Source organism: Staurois parvus, unplaced genomic scaffold, assembly GCF_062004578.1.
Source record: "Staurois parvus isolate SC_StPar_1 unplaced genomic scaffold, SC_StPar_1.0 ptg000525l, whole genome shotgun sequence".
NCBI classification, from domain to species: domain Eukaryota; kingdom Metazoa; phylum Chordata; class Amphibia; order Anura; family Ranidae; genus Staurois; species Staurois parvus.
This window is the reverse complement of record NW_028318321.1, coordinates 8,577,011-8,593,725: the sequence shown is the minus strand read 5'-3', so window position 1 is coordinate 8,593,725 and position 16,715 is coordinate 8,577,011. Positions and strand designations below refer to the sequence as shown.

The window sequence follows — 16,715 nt, the reverse complement described above, 5'->3', positions numbered from 1 at the left end:
GGGTTTAATGGGCCCCCCACCAAAAGTGACTCCCATCACACACCTTTTTTGAAAACCCGCAGTGTGCCCTCCCGACCAGGTCAGTCATTCACAGTCCTCTGTGAATGAGAAAACTACAAGTCCTGACAGCATTAGCAGCTGTCTGCTTGTAGTTTTCAGTGAACTACCACGGCCTTGTAGTAATTCATTGATTCTTCCTGTTAGTATATCTGCTTGCCCGTACATCTCGTATGGGCAAGCAGATATACTAACAGGTCTGAAGGAGATTTGGTGCAATGCTTTCCAGGCTGCTGAAACCAAAAATAATTAATGCACATTTTTTTACCTGCAAAAAAAGTGCATTTATTACTTTTTGGTCAAAAGATGAATGTATTCTTTCAGCTGTAAAGTCTAACAAAATCTTTCAAGTCTTTTTTACTTTATGCCAGGAGTTCCAATACTACACTGCAGAGTGCTTTCTGTATATACGGAACAAAAACTGTGTTGGCTGTTCATTTCTGATTGGCCATTAACTTGCAATGAAAATTTAGAATGATGGATGCTGACCACATTCTATAGCTGATATAACTCCAGCTCCACACCATAGAATCTGTGTATAGATGAAGTAAGAACTTTTTTTTTTTTTTTTTTTAAATCATGGAGGTACAGATTTAATTTCATTTTCTTTTGTTCAGACCCATATGCACATGTATCATTCCTCCACCGCAGTAAAACTACAGAGATAATCCATTCAACTCTGAACCCTACATGGGACCAAACCCTGATCTTCAATGAAGTTGAAATCTATGGAGATCCACAAGCAGTAGCTCAGAATCCACCGAATGTAGTTATTGAAATATTTGACAGCGATCAAGTGGTATGTATACGACCGTATTCTGAAGATGTATTAATTTCTTCATTTTTTTTTATGTCATCGTTTATATATTTTGTGCTGTTTGTTTCAGGGAAAAGATGAATTTATTGGAAGAAGTTTGTGCTCACCACTTGTAAAATTGACCCCTATTGATATTACACCAAAAATGCTGTGGTATCCAGTCTTGAATGCTGGCAAACACTGCGGAGACATCCTCATTGCTGCAGAACTTATTCTAAGAGACAAGGTTTTAAGATTATTAATATAGTATAAAGGGATTCATAGCAAATTGGTTCATATTTTGTTTTTTGTATGTTAATATTATTAGACTTTGCTGATCTTTAGGCTGCACATGTAATGGTGTTTGGATAAAGTTCTGTAATGTTTTAGCACGTGAATTAGTTGCCTAGTCACCAAATGGTCAACTGATGGTAGAGATGACCAATGTTTTGTGAGTGCAGTTGTGTGCGAATAGGAGTGCAACCTAATAGAATATTTGTACTGTATTTTTAGGAAAATACAGTATACTTCTATTGATTAGGATTATATTATTGTGTTGTTTTTAAATGGTAATAAAAACTCAGAATGGACTGAAAGAGTTAGTTATACCAAACCATAATGGCACTGGAAAATATTTTAGTTTTCATTGAAAGTGAATGGCTCATGTTACCCTGGAACAAGAACTGTGCTTTATGTGAAGTTCCATAGCTTTTTTTTCTTCAGCACCTCCACTATGGCACAGAAGGCAGGAAGCATTAAATGGAAGCATGGCCATTCACATATACACTCACCGGCCACTTTATTAAGTACACCTGTTCAATTGCTTGGTAGTACAAACTGTTAATCAGCCAATTACATGACAGAAACTCCATGCATTTAGGCATCTAGATGTGGTGAAGATGAATGGGCAGACTGATTAGAGATGACAGGTAACTAACTCAAATAACCACTCGTTACAACCAAGGTATGTAGAATACTATCTCTGAACACACAACACGTCGACCCTTGAAGCAGAGGTTACAATTCGCACAGGCTCACCAAAATTGGACAATAAAAGATTGGAAAAACGTTGCCTGGTCTGATGAGTCTCGATTTTCAGCTGCAACATTCAGATGGTAGGGTCAGAATTTGGCGTAAACATTAAGGCATGAATATATCCTGCCTTGTATCAACGGTTCAGGCTGATGATGGTGGTGTAATGATGTGGGGGATATTTTGTTGGCACTAACAAGGTGTACCTAATAGAGTGGCCAGTGAATGTATACTATTACTGCTATATAGCCTTCTGTAACTGGTCATTATTACTTCCCTAGGATGGATCCAACCTTCCAATACTGCCATCCCAGAGAGCTCCAAAACTCTACATGGTCCCTCAAGGTATCCGTCCTGTAGTTCAACTCACTGCCATTGAGGTAAGCACATGTAGATCTGCTATGTGAGAAGCTTCACTTATGGCTATAATTTCTCTAATTGTTTTTTAGGCAAACATACACAGGAGAAGGTATTTAAAGGATAAGTCCACCTTTTACAAAAAATAATAAATGCACATTTTTTTGGAGCCTCTAAAGCATTATGCCAGTGATCAGCAGATCACTGGTGCCATGCAGGTCTCCTGCAGACCTGTACAGACCGGTACGGGCAAGCAGAAACACAGGAAGAAGCAATGAACTACTATGGCGCTCCATGGTCATGGGGAGGAGACTATCCCCTGCTAGCTGTCACAATGAGGATTTGGGGGGGGTTCTTGCGGGGTCCAGTCCGCTCGTAACATGTTACATGTTCTACCCTGCACGTGGCTGTAATATGTTCTATGATATACAGATTGGGGCAATTAATGGTGCACACCTTCTATAAGCTTTTTATTATATATTTTTTTTATTTTTTAGCTGGTTAATATGAAACATAATAGAGAACTACAGACATAAACTTGCATTATATTATGCAGCATATTCTTGGTATTTTTTATTTTAAATGTAAACTGTAGAAGTCCTTATATTGGAGTCTAACATTTCTGCAGCTCCAGTTCTCATCTGTTCTGCCATCATACATTTTTAGCAGGTCAAAGTTTGTCTTGTACCATTCAGTTTACAATTGCTAGCACAAGCCTCCAATGAAACTCATGTGCAGCAAACAGGGCTTTAGACCTAAAAGACAATTTGTGGTGTGGGTCATTAGCTTTACAGCAGTGCATCCAAAACCAAAATGCACACATAAGAAAACGGCTAGCTGGTAGTAGTGACTCATGTTCAAGTAGACACGTTCTGTAAAGTTGAAGATGTTTTATCACTCATCCAAGTAACCCATTTCAGTTGAGTGATCCAAAGCATACCCTAGCATTTAATTGCAAAGGAGTTACTAAGAAGAGTAGGTTGAAAGGATTGCCCACCATCCAGTAAATACAGGTTGAAAGGCGTTTATTGGAATTTGCAACAAGTTTGAAAAGCCAACCTGTTTCGGGGGGAAAATGAGGGATTAGGATCTGTGGGGCGGGGGAACTTTGGGGGTGGGATGAGGGCAGGGTAGTTTATGGATGAGATGAGAGCAGGGTGGGGAGAGGTGGGGGGTAAGGACAAGGACAGTGTAGTTTGGGGTGGGGTAGAATAGGGATTGGGGGATGGGGTGGTTGGGATAGAAATGGATATTGGGGGGAAGAAGGGGGGGGGAATTGGAGGGTTATTGGGAGATCGCTGGATTGCATGTGGGGACTGGGTCAGTATAAATTCATTACATTGGTGGTCAGTGCAAATTTCCCTTTACATTGGTAAGTGCAGAATTGCCCTTACATTGGTGTTCAGTCTAAATCCTCCTTATATTGGTCACCAGTTTTAATCCCTCCTAATATTAGTGGTTGGTGTAGAAATGTCACCTCCCATCCCCATCTAGCACTGCCACTGATTCCATCCACCCCAAGCACTGCCATTGATTCTATCCCCCCAGACACTGCCACTTATCCCATCCCACCATCAGCATTGTCCCTTGTCCCATTCTCTCAGCATTGCCACTTATCCCTTCCTCCCCACCACTATCACTGATCCCATCTCCTCCACCACTGCCACTGATCACACTCTTTCCCCAGCACTGCCATTGATCACAGGAGTCCTAGGAGTTTTCTGTCTATTGGTGGGTCCCCTAACCTTCTCAGTCCATGATGTGCTGTAACCTTCAGCAACCAATCAGTAAGACGTAATTAAGTGCTGTAACCTCTAACAACCAATCAGTGGCCAGTAATGATGTGCGGTAACCTCTAGCAACCAAGCGGTAAGCAGAAATCATGTGCTGTACCCTCTGGTTACTAATCAGTGAACCATAATGTGTGCTGTAACCTCTAGCAACCAGCCAGTATTTGATTTTGAGTTTAGCTGCTATTTATTGTATGTCTCAGAGCAGGTGGAGAGTGAAATTGCATGGGGGGGGGGGGGAAGAAAATGTTTGCCCAGGGTCCAATCAATATTAAAGATGGCCCTGAGTGAGGGGAAAACATGAGTAGTACTGACCAGGTGGATGTATATAAGTGTTGGCTGTGCTCGCTGAGGCAGCAGAGTTGTTGCCACCCACAGGTAGGTGTGACTTAAAGGATGACAGATTTTGAGGTGACCTTTTTTTTATAGAGGGTGTAAGATAGATTATGGGGATATGTGAAAGGGGTATGTGCCCTGATGGGGGAAACTACCATTGAGACCACCAAGAGGATGCAGTTATAGAGGCTAGAAAAACCTATTCGCAAAAAAGGAGAGAGAGAGAGAGATATTTACACACATACTGTGATTAGAAATAAAAATAAAGATATGTGACCGCAAATAAAAATAGACACCCAATTGCACAATAGAGCTGGGTAAAAGAGAGTGATAACTGGAAATTAAAATAAATGCAACTGGTAAAAAAAAAAAAAGAAAAAACCTAGAATAAGTAGATAGATAGGAATTAATAAATGGTAAAAATAACAGATCTAATGGAAATGGTGAGAAAAACAAAAGCTGGGGTGGACAAGGGAAGGAGATGAACATGAAAGCTTCGCCAAACGTTACATTTTTGTTTAACATGATTCTTTGGTTTCATTTCATTTGTGTGGAGTAAGAGTATTGAGCTGGTATATCCAGTAGGATTCTCTTTGACACCATCTGGTGTATCTATTAAAGTGCACATGGTGTGAACGTCATTAACTTTAGCAGTTAATATGGCACTTCATCAGAGATTCTCTTTTAACAGTGTTTCAAAATGCATGTGTTGATCACTGACTATTTCAACCAATTGTGTAATAAAATTTAAAAAGTGGCAAAGCCTACTTGTTGTGGGTAGTAGCATATCGCTGGCTTATGCTACAAAAGAGCTGAAACCCGTTTTTGATTCCTCTGAAATATAACACAATATTAATGAAAAGAATAATAATCTGCGTCAAGCATACATAAGTGTTAGGACCGTCACAATGATTTCCAATATTTTTATGCTCTAAAACAGATACTTACCTGGGGATTACGCAACATGAAGAGTTATCAAATGGCATCTGTTACCTCTCCAAGTCTCATTGTGGAGTGCGGTGGGGAAATTATCCAAACTGCAATGATAAAAAACCTCAAAAAGACGCCTAACTTTTCCAGCTCTGTCCTCTTCATGAAAGTGGTAAGACATAGGGCTGTTTAAAAGTGTAAAGTTGGGAAGGGTTAATATTCCACTAATGTTTTTACTGTTGTCTGGAGCTTTGTTAGAGGTATTTTCCTTCTTTCTGTCCTGAGAGCCCTAGATAGCCGTAAAAATCTGAAAGGATTTCTAATCTTTCCCCATTCTTTCCAAAGCTAGTAAATATGTTTTTGGTATGACTTGATACACTGTATTATGCTAGTGGGGTGGGTGGCAATGATGACACAGGTGAGAAAATAAAACAAAATACAAATTGAATTGGTGAAATTTAGTTTAGTGGATTGGTGAAATACAGGTAGATCACCCATTTACTGATTTTTAGTGCTTTTCCTAGAAGTACCATGTGCAAAAACCTTTATTCCTACACTTTTTTTACATATCTACCAAGAACAGCCATTTTCTACCTTCCTTATACTGAATTGGCTTATGTAGGATCACTTTTGAGATCTATAGGTTTGCTGGGACATCAAATAGCTGCAAGAGAAGCCATATACTTTTCTGCAGTTCTCATACCATCACTTGTTTTGTACCCTTAACACTGAACATTGTACATTGCAAAATAAAGTTGAACAAGGTAGGTTGGGACACTGGTGGATTAGATGGATAAATGTTGGGTGGACCTGGTCATCCCAGGAATTGTAACTATGTAATTTGTTTCTGAGTTGCCAGTATGCTGAGATTTGAGCTAATTAGGAACTTCCAACATCAGGTTATATTACAAAATGGTCTGTAAGTGGCCCCTTTTATGACTTTTATTAAGTTTCAGCATTGACGTCAACGTGTTCCCAGATCATGCACCAGACAGCTAAATATTCTTAGGCTGGCCATGCATTAAAACATTTTCTTTCCTTCAACCACAGGTTGAAGGAAAGAAAATAACTTGATTCCCCCATCAACATGTTCAGTGCTGATGGGGGAATCCCTCCGGCTGCACTATTGTATTTTGACAGCGGGTGGTTTTTCCACTGTCGGAATGCAGTGATTACTGCTACTGGCTCTAGTCAGGGAAAAAAAAAAAAACTTAACAGGCAGGTTGTACTGAAGTTGATCGATACTGCCTTAAATACTACCAGCCTACTCATAGATGGATCAAAATATGGCCGCATTTCGATCAGTCTATGGCCAGCTTTACCAGGCAGTAAAGGGAAAACAAGTTTTCATCACTTCTGTGTATAGGCATTGTGTAGAAATGAATCTTCCAATTCCAAACAAAAGTGCTCATATCTCTGTTTTTTTCCCAATACTTTCTACTGGACTTGAATCTTGGCAACCAGCCAGATCTCTAATATTGGCAAACAGCAGGTTCTTCTAGGGGTTCTTTCACACATGGTGAACTCATTTAGTGTATCCGCTTGCTCAGCAGGGGATCTCTCTGCGGAAGACAGGTCTGTGTTCGCTCCGCTGCTGCAGAGCAAACACATAGCAGCTTGTTGTGTTCAATGGGTGGTCAGATGGAAACGGACTGTCTGTCCGTTTCCATCTGACCTGATCCAATGGACGGAAAGGGAATTGGATCCCCATCTGTCTCTTTTTTGCAGATCGGATCAGATTGAATTTTGGAGGGTCTAAACGGACACATGTCCTTTTACACCCACCGTTCCATAGAGGAGAATGGAGGTTCCGATTGGGTCCGCTTGAAAATCAGGTAGGTGGACCTGATCGGAGCCTTCACGTGAAATGGGCCTAAGTTGTTAGGAGGACTGAAACTAATGTTTGTCTATTGTAATTTTGAGGGTCTTTATGAGTAAGAGTAGATTGCAGTACCAGCATCTAGAGGTCAGGGATGACTTGTTTTTAAGCTTTTGCCTTTTGGTTAAAATATGTACATATTTAAATATCTATAGACCGGAGACATGTGCAATTTAGGCCTTTTGAGGTTTATTTAAATTGTATTCACAAATGACACCTTTATTTAAGGGATATCCATACAGAGTTATGTGAAGATTGCTGCTGCTGCTCTCCTTGCCTTCTGAAAATGCTTATTGCCTGGCTGCCATGCTGATCCATTTCCCTTTAATTCGATCAAAAATCATTCAGGTCCGTAAATAAAGCCAGCGACTTTGATTCTCATTTGGTTCAGCAGGGAACGGCTGGGATTCAAACCATACTTGGACAAGCTGAATGATCGATCAACTTGGGTACAACCAGCCTATCAAATTTTACATGAGATTATAGCCGCCAGCAGTAATCCGCTGTGTTCTCCTGGCAGGGGACGACTCCCCTCCCCCACCAGGAAGGCACAATGGCTCCACCCGTGATTCCAGGAAAGAAAATCGCCCTGTCTATAGCCGGCTTAAAACAGTGGTCATGACAGCAAATTAGATTTCTCACTACATTGAGAATTATTCATTGAATAAGCAACACAACACACTCTAGATAAGTTAATGTGGGCAGGACTCGCTTCTATTGCATCCATTTTTTTCTAGATGTTTGCAATACAGCTGTATGTTCTTGTCATTGTAAGCATTGTATGTATACAGTATTATTACTGTAGGTAATATTTTGATCCATTCTGCACACAGAGCGGTTTCAGTTCAAGTGTACTTGAAACTGCCCTTTTCTGGTCACACTAAAGCATTTCCTTTTAGATTCAGGTCAGTACTTGGGCAAAATCATTCTAAAATACAGATGCATTGTTTTAGTTTCATAAAAACATTTACCATTACATTTCTGCATGGACTCTTATAAGCTTTGATTCGTTTATTTTTTTTTTTTCTGTAGCTCCTACCAAAAGAAGAGATCTATGTTCCACCCATAGTTGTTAAAGTGATTGACAACAGACCCTTTGGAAGAAAGCCGGTGGTAGGCCAGTGCACCATTGATTTGCTGGAGGAGTTCCGATGCGATCCATACACTACAAAACCAGATGATGCTGCAGAGTTAAAAGGTATGGAAATAAAGAAACTTTCTCAGTCATGTGTACGCATATTCATCTTCACACTGCTTTCTTGTCTTTTTCTTTGAATAATAAACTAATTTTTCCCAAATATTTGCTTTATACTGCTTTCATGTTTTGTCATTAAAATCGAAGAGATTCATTTGTTTCCCAGGCTAGGCTATTGCATTCAATGAAACAGCTAATTTTACTGCATTTCTCAAATATTTATTCATGAAATATACCATGAAAACTTTTAGAAGTGCTCTTGGCAGATTAGTGTAAAGTTTCAGAAGTATGAAAGGGCAGCAAAGAAAGTCACTGGAGCCTATAGTGGAAAATCATGTTGGTACAGTAATGTGGAATCTTTGGGAAAATTGGGCATGCTAGGAATGCAATAACACACTCAAAGATATATTTGTTTTACAGCATTGGTTCTTTTGGTACTTTTTACTTTGGTTTTCTAAAGTTGGCTTAAATAGTGTCTGTAAGAAAGATCTTCAGGCAACTGACTTGTACCTAGACATGCAAATAGGTCATCTGTGCATTCATATTTCGGTCAATGAATGAGCAAGCTTGACCTATCTGGCTTTGCATTATCTCAGGAAAACAATAGTGATAGTCCAGGGAAATCCTACCATTTGATTTTTTTTTTTTTTAATAATTTTCAGTTGTTGACACAAAACTAAAGGGTGGTAAAGGTAATCCTTATACAAGTGATAATTCCCTCCCAGAAGAAATTCACATTGCTCCCTGGAAATTTTATTATTCTGCATTTAAAGTTTTGTATAAGATTGTTTTGTTCCTTTTTGATTATTCTAAGTGGCCTTTGGTGGTGAAGAGAATATCATTGCATATTGGGAATGTATTTTATATCATTGTGAATTTTTTTTAAATAAAAAGATTTGAAGAAAAACAGTGCTACAATTTATATTCCAGTCAAGCATCTGATTTTATCAGGTTACAATACATGGGCTAGCCACCATGTTGACCAGTCAGTTATGACTAGTGAAAGATGGTTAGTGTTTACAATGGGTTACCCAACACTTGTCTTTTGCAGATAAAGCCCTGTCTTGTTTCTTTCAGTTGCACTCTTGTCCTCTACCCCTCCTCGTGATGTAGTCATCGATGTAGAGGACACTAAACCACTGCTGGCAACTCAGGTAATGTGCTTTCGCTTCAGCATCTATGTCTATCAATGCATGATTTCAATCCGTGTAAAGTATTGTCCATTTACAAAAATAACACTACACCGTCATAGCTGCATTATGTTCACTTTAAAACTGACATTGATGTATTTAAGTGTGAACTATTGATATATGTCTAGATAAGTTTATCCATGTTGTCCTTGTTCAGTTACCAACGTTACCTGTCCTTCCCGGAAACCTAGAACTTTTGTTATAACCCCAAAACTGGCATAGTAGCAGAAAACAAAGGGCTTCATGATTGGAAGATACACCACTACCTACTTCATCCAAAACAAGCCAATCAGATTCACTCTTCATTCTTTTTAGTGCATCAAATCAGTCTCTCTTACACTTTCAATCATGAATTCCTGAACATCCCTTAATTTACAGTATGTTGTAAATAATCCATTGTATGATCTATAGCTGTGGTCCCCAATCTTCCTGCTTATAAGCGGCACTCAAATAAGATATGGTGAGCGACACCAATTAGAGAAATTAATGGTGAAAAGATTTAGTGAATGCTAATCATTATAACCAACATATCTAACTGTGATATTTTTTATGTCAAGTGGCAAGTATTTAGATTTGGCTGATACTGAGCACCTGCTGGGAGAATGCTATAAGTGGCAACAAATACAGCAGAGAGCCACATGTCTCTTTTTGGCAGCTGATTGGTGACCATTCAGTTATATTAGTGTTACTAGTTTTCCATACCTCCCTGTACGTTTCTGTACATTAACGGTCTCACATACTGTAAAATATAACCATGTTTATCCCATGTCGGTAAAACTAAGCTTCCCCCAGAATGCCTAAAATCCCAAATGTAAATCTTTATTATGCCACTGGCATTCTCCTGCAGAAGCAAGAAAAGTGGGACCTTTCTCACCTCCTAAAAAAGGAAAGTCCAAAAAAGGTAGTAAACCATATGCATGTTTGTGTCATTCTGTCACTGTTATGGCTGGGTTCGAGAGCAGGTTTTGGGGCTTTATTCCCATGTCTTTGATACAACAGTTTAACATAATTTGAAGACATTTTAAGCAACAAAGGTCACCTATCAAAGACCAGTCTGCTAAGTACGTTTGCTTCACAAATTGTATACTCATGCCAATGCATGCTGTGTATCTACATAACCATTTACTGTGTGCTTCTACAAGAACTATGATTTGGTTTTTTTTGTAACACAAATCTTGGTTTCAAAAATGAGCTGCAAGAGGTAGAACAAGCTCTCTTTGAACATAGGCTATGATTCTACCAGGCGTTAAAGTGCTTCCAATCACCATAATCAACTGCCCCAGAAGAGTTTGCAGCACAACGCAAACTCTTCTGGTGCAGAAATGCTGCGATTCAGGAGGTGCTGGGAGAAGAGGTGGGCCCCACTGTCCACTATTGACAGGTCACCCATCATGTGTATTTGTGCAGAAAAAGGGATCTTCTGAGAGGTCTTTTAGCTGCTTTGTTTTTTTATGGCAGACCTTACTATGCAAAAAAGATATTTAAGTTTTTTTTTTTTTTTAGTTTTTTTTTTTTTTTAGAAAAAAAAGATGTTCTTACCTGCTCTGTACAATGATATTGCAAAGACCGCTTCCTTATCACTTCCCCCTGGTACACACACACACATTGCGCCAGTAAGCCACACACCCGCTCCCTCTTCACAGGAGTTTGACCAACAGCAGCAGCAGTGTGCCTATGGATCCCACTGCCATCAGTGTCTCATGTGAATCCAGAAACAAGGAGAGTGGTACTGCAGCTGGAACAGGGCCAGATCAGTGAAAGTGTTTATGAATGAAGGGAACAAATGAGGAGTTTTTCCCTAAAGTGGTTGTACAGGCTCAAAACCTGTGTGCAGCAGTACCCCCAGCCCCCTCAATACTTACCTGAGCCTCATCATGATCCAGCGATGTGCATGATAGCCTCTCGGCTATCCCGGGTCTCTGCCTCCTCTTTCACTGAGACAGCAAGCTGCTTGGTGTGGGGGCACCCGACAGGAGGGTGGGGCCAGGAGAGCCTGTGGGGGACCTGAGAAGAGGAGGATCCAGGCTGCTCTGTGCAAAACCACTGCACACAGTAGGCAAGTATAGACATGTTTTTTTTTCAAAACTAAAAAATGAACCTTTAGAATCGCTTTAATGCAGAGAATACATTAAGGTAAAGAACAATTAGACTTTAGAACCACTTTAAAGGAAAATTAAAAAGGTAGTAATAAAGTGTTACCATTATTAACTTGATTTTTAAAAGTGCAGGTTCTGGAGCTGTTATTCATATCTTTGCATCACTGCCCAGTTAACCTGTTACCGAGAACAAGCCTGCATCTTGAGAAGTCTAAAATCCAATTCTGCTTTCCAGTCAATAACTTGATATACAGTTAAGCTAGGACGGAAATGACAGCCACTAGTCCTATGAATTTTATAACCAAGTAAAGTTGGAATGAAGCAAGGAAGATGGAGGAATTCTAGTTCACTGCCACCAATTGGAACATTGTATTCTGATAGCAGAACCCACTGCTCTCAGAATTGAATGATCAACAGTTGCAGCTCCCTTCAATGTCCCTTCAACAAAAGTTGATCAATTGATCAACTTCTGTGGATCAGGGATGGCTACACTTTACTTGAAATTTAACCAGTTCCTGCTTAACGGCCAAATTTTGATCAGTGTATGGACAGCTTTAGACATGCCAACTTAAATGTTTTTGTCCTGACCAATTCAGTTAAAGGTTACACATTCGCTTAGTATGTGATTAGCACTGTAGCACTACTCCACACCCCTTCATTTGTATGCTCCAGGCATTCCACTCTTACCACAGTCTAAAAACGTCATGAAAATTCAATCAGCAAATTGATCCTCGTGAAATACTGTATGTCTGTGGTAGTGCCACTTTACTTTGAGCATAATTTGGGGCAAGTTGAAGACTCTGCTATATGTATACTGACACATTTATTTTCTATTGCCACATTTGGAGACTTTTGGCGTCAGTATTAATTCAGAATTTGGGTGATGGCTATCAATTCTATCCCTGTAACGTAGGGCAGGTGTTAGACAACCTCCCTACCAAGCTTTACTTACAGCATGCATGAGCTAAATGTGGGGGTACTCTGTTGTAGCGTTTTAAATGATGTATCTGTCATATTTAACAGGTGGTGGGTTACTTTTTGATGTTTTATTTGATACTGTGATTTTTCCTGATAAATAAATCTTGTGAGCACATTAGTGCTTCAGTTCCTTTTTCTTTATTAGTAATGAAGTGGGGCAAGGGCTAGTGGACTAAGTACCATCTACTTTATAAAGCCCTATTGACTGATTGTGCTATATCACTGGGGTCCCCAGTTTGAATTCCAGTTAGGAAAGTGCCTGCATGGAGTTTGCACGTTCTTCCTGTACTTGCATGGGTATATTCCAGATACTTTGGTTTCCTCCCACAATCCACAGACATGCTGGTAAGTTAATTGGCTCCTGTCCAAACTGACCCTATTATGTGTGTGCGTGTACATATGCATGTGAGATTGAGACCTGAGACTGTAAGTTCCTTGAGGGCAGGGACTGATGTGAATGTACAGTATGTAAAGTGCTGCATAATCTATGGCACCATAAAATACTTTGAGTGTGTGTGTATCCATCAGTGCTGTAGTTGTAACCAGGACAGCTGTGACCATCCTGAAACTGAAGATGTATGCATTTATTGAGCCTAGATACATATGGCTCCTCTATTGATATGTTATTATTTTATATATAGATTGTGTTTTGAAGACTAAGCTACACTTAGCTGGACAAGACAACTACTGCTGATAAAAAGTGGACCAGTCATTTCCACCCAATACTGCATAATGTTTGTGTCCTGTTTACCTATGCTTGTGCAGGCTCTTGAAATTATATATACCTTGCACTCATAGGGAAATTACAAGCAAAATTGCACCTATGAGGCCATTTTATAACAAAAAATGCTGTTTTTATTAAATCTTTTTTGGACAGTTTACTGATTTTAACCATATTTTGAATAGTGAAAATAAGCCTGAATATTCTATTTTGCAATTTGGTGATCTCTGCTTTTCCCATGTTGTGTTGTGTTAAATTTTTTTATTTTATATTTTTAAGAATGGGAACTTGCTATAAGTTAGTACAATTTTATTTATAGCAACTATTTGTCAGTCTATTGTGATGTAAGCCGTAAGAAAAACGTCAATTTAACTTTTTTTGTGTGTGTATATGTATGTGTGTGTGTGTGTGTGTGTGTATATGTATATATATATATATATATATATATATATATATTTACATTTCTTGTAGCTGTGATACTTTCCTAATATTTCTCCAGACACAACTGTGCTTGCAATTTTCATATAACAAATTTTATTTCCCATAATCCGTAATTCAAAAGTCTGAAAATCGTTAAACGCCTACTGCAGCCAAAATTATTTTGTGTTTGATAGAGCAGAGGATTAGAAAACGGTTTGTTTTTTTATTGCTGTTTATGCCAATTGGAGTGATATAAGTGATAAAACATTATTTCCTGTATCTGCGACACTCTGCCCCAAATAAGAGAAAATTTTTGTTATTCAAAAAACAATTCTAAAAACAGAAGATCTGACCTTTTAACACTCTACTACAATCTGTTTTCATTTTTGCTGATTTCTTTGTTAGAGAGATTTGCGTATATATTAGGATTGGAAGTAAGGAGAATTTTTCTCTACATTGAATAGACAACTACAACATGTAGAAGTACCTGACAGATATTCTTATCAAGAGCTGAACTTTTTAAAGATATCAACTGTACTACAAACATGTCGTTTTGGTTGAATTTATTTTTTGGGAGGGGGAGTATACCAAATTGCCTTAAAGCAAATCCACCCAAAAAATTTTTTTTAGCATTTTAGGTGTGTTGGAACAACCTTTTATTAGCCGATCACTCATTTTTGTTATGTTTAGCATTTTAACCTTGCTACTCTTTGCACATCTTGAGTGCGTTCTCCATATTATTTTGTGAAGAACCTACTAAAAGGTAGACATAGAAGGGCAGTGTCATCCACCCTCCCTAGAAACATTTGGAAAACTCAGGGCATTGATCATGACAACGTGGTTGAAAAGTTGAGCTGGAGATTTGCTTCTCACAGCCATGCAAAGCCTACCTGACAACAGGAAAGGCCTGAAAATAATCTGCTTCATTCCCCCCAAATCATAATTATAATTTTGCAACTCTTGCTGTTTCAAGTTTTTGAAAATGGTAGTAAACTGGGTAGGAAGAGAATTGAGTTTTATGCGTTATGTTCCAATTTTCAGCTGTTAAGCAGCATGTCAACAGCAGTTGGAAAAATGACATCACCGACCACAGTGCATGTATGTATGTTGTATGAAGGATGCACTGATCAAGGGTCTCCGGTTATCACCAGCACTGCTTGGGGTCCTGCGGTGGATGGATTTTGGAGAATATTTTTAATAGAGAAAGAAAACAAACTAACTCATGAGGCTCTATTCTCTAAGCTATAATCATTATTTGACCTAACAATGGGACAAAAAGTTTAATTACTTAAATAAAGATGGTTATGGCAAATAATGCATGCAAGATTGCATAATAAATTCATCCTATAATCTTTTTTTATCTTCATTTAAATACACCACTCAGGTGATTTATTCATTTATTCTAACAAATTAAATATATCTACATCTTGTATCTCTTGTATTCTTTTCAGTTTTTAATATCTCCAAAATCCCCACCAGTGGTTTAATGGTTTAATGGAGGTTAATATCACTTAAAAAAGTCACATCATATCCGATGATGGGCAAACAATAGTACTTCTGTGACTGCATGCACCATCACTATGGATGGTTTATCCTAACTAATGACATATGAAGCCTGTCAAAAATAAAGAAGCTGTTTCTGTTGACATTAAAGCATATATAAACCTAAAAAAATATACCATATTGCAGCTTTCCAGCCCTTAAGTGGGGCTGCTGCATTTCCAGGCTTTTTTCCTCTTTTATTTTCACCTGATGAACTGCAAAAATCACACTTCCTGTTCCTTTGTGTCTACACTCATTTCTCATTAATTGTAGTTATGGAGGAAGCTATGGTTGTCACTCAGGCTAGACTTGCTTTTATTCAGCCCATGGGAAGTGACCAGATCAAAAGGTATTTTTGGTGATTGCTGAAAATATTCTTAACTTGAAAAAATAAAAAAAAAACTAATACACCCATCACTTCTAAGGTCTAGTAAGCTGCAATGTATTCATTTTTGATTCTAGGTTTAGATATGCTTTGACAAATCATTGGGTTACCTGACAAAAACATGTTCACATTGTGTGTCATGCCAGGTACTCCTAAATGTATCTTGGCATGGATATAAATATTTTACAGCTGATGGAATTAAAGGTCACGCAGTACTATTGGGTTTGGGAATATTATAGAGATGTTGGATTTTTGACTGCTTTATGTCGCCAAGCCAATCGTGCTCATTTGTTCTCATTTGCCAAGCAGAGGTACACATTTTAAATATATATTTTATTGCTAAACTCAAGTGTTCAAGGCCCTCTAACAATATCTGTTTTTCACCTGTTTTTAGAATTCGGCCCATTCACATATTTTCATTTTGAAAATGCACTATAAATGTGAAACATCTGGTGCCTTTGAAAGATGAAACATTTAGAACCTCATGATTTTGTGGACGTATGCCACATTGCATCTATCAAATATGAGCTGAGCTGAATACCACGGCACAATTCTTATATCCAGTTTGTTTTGCATTTCACTGCTGCAGTAACACGGGAATGTGCTAATGAGTTCTTATAACGGTTTACTGTTGTAAGTACAGACTAGCAGATGATCAGTTGTTTGAGTAGGCTTAGTAAAAGAATAATAGTTATATGAATATACATTTAATTATAATGCGAGAATGACATTTAGGAAAATGTCTATCAAAATGAACAAATCTGTTAGCTAAAATCAAACCAGCACTTTTTAAGTTTTAGTAAAGCTTGAGTCCCTTCAGTTTCTTGGGTAGTACTGGGTAGGACCCCTGCACCAATGTGGCCAGATTTGCCAGGTCACTGAGTGACTATAGGCCTTTTCCTGCAGCACTGTATGGGCTAAGGATTAGAAAAAGGACATTAAACATGGAACACCATTAAAAGTAAGTTGGGTGTTTTCAACATACTTCTGAATGATATCACTTTAATTCAT

General features: G+C 38.5%; 1 protein-coding gene across 6 annotated transcripts in view; it reads left to right on the top strand.

Moving 5' to 3' along the window:
* MYOF (myoferlin) overlaps nt 1-16,715 on the top strand; it is a 203,859-nt gene that overhangs the window by 152,733 nt on the left and 34,411 nt on the right. For 2 of the 6 annotated variants that reach the window (XM_089690309.1, XM_089690308.1), the window contains 7 exons: nt 675-856; nt 945-1,100; nt 2,167-2,265; nt 5,309-5,470; nt 8,210-8,375; nt 9,450-9,526; nt 10,410-10,463. In XM_089690309.1, the coding sequence (XP_089546435.1) occupies nt 675-856; nt 945-1,100; nt 2,167-2,265; nt 5,309-5,470; nt 8,210-8,375; nt 9,450-9,526; nt 10,410-10,463 (896 nt within the window). Of the gene's footprint in view, nt 1-674; nt 857-944; nt 1,101-2,166; nt 2,266-5,308; nt 5,471-8,209; nt 8,376-9,449; nt 9,527-10,409; nt 10,464-14,818; nt 14,876-16,715 lie in introns of all 6 variants that reach the window. The other 4 variants (XM_089690311.1, XM_089690310.1, XM_089690312.1 and 1 more) reach the window with 3 other exon arrangements.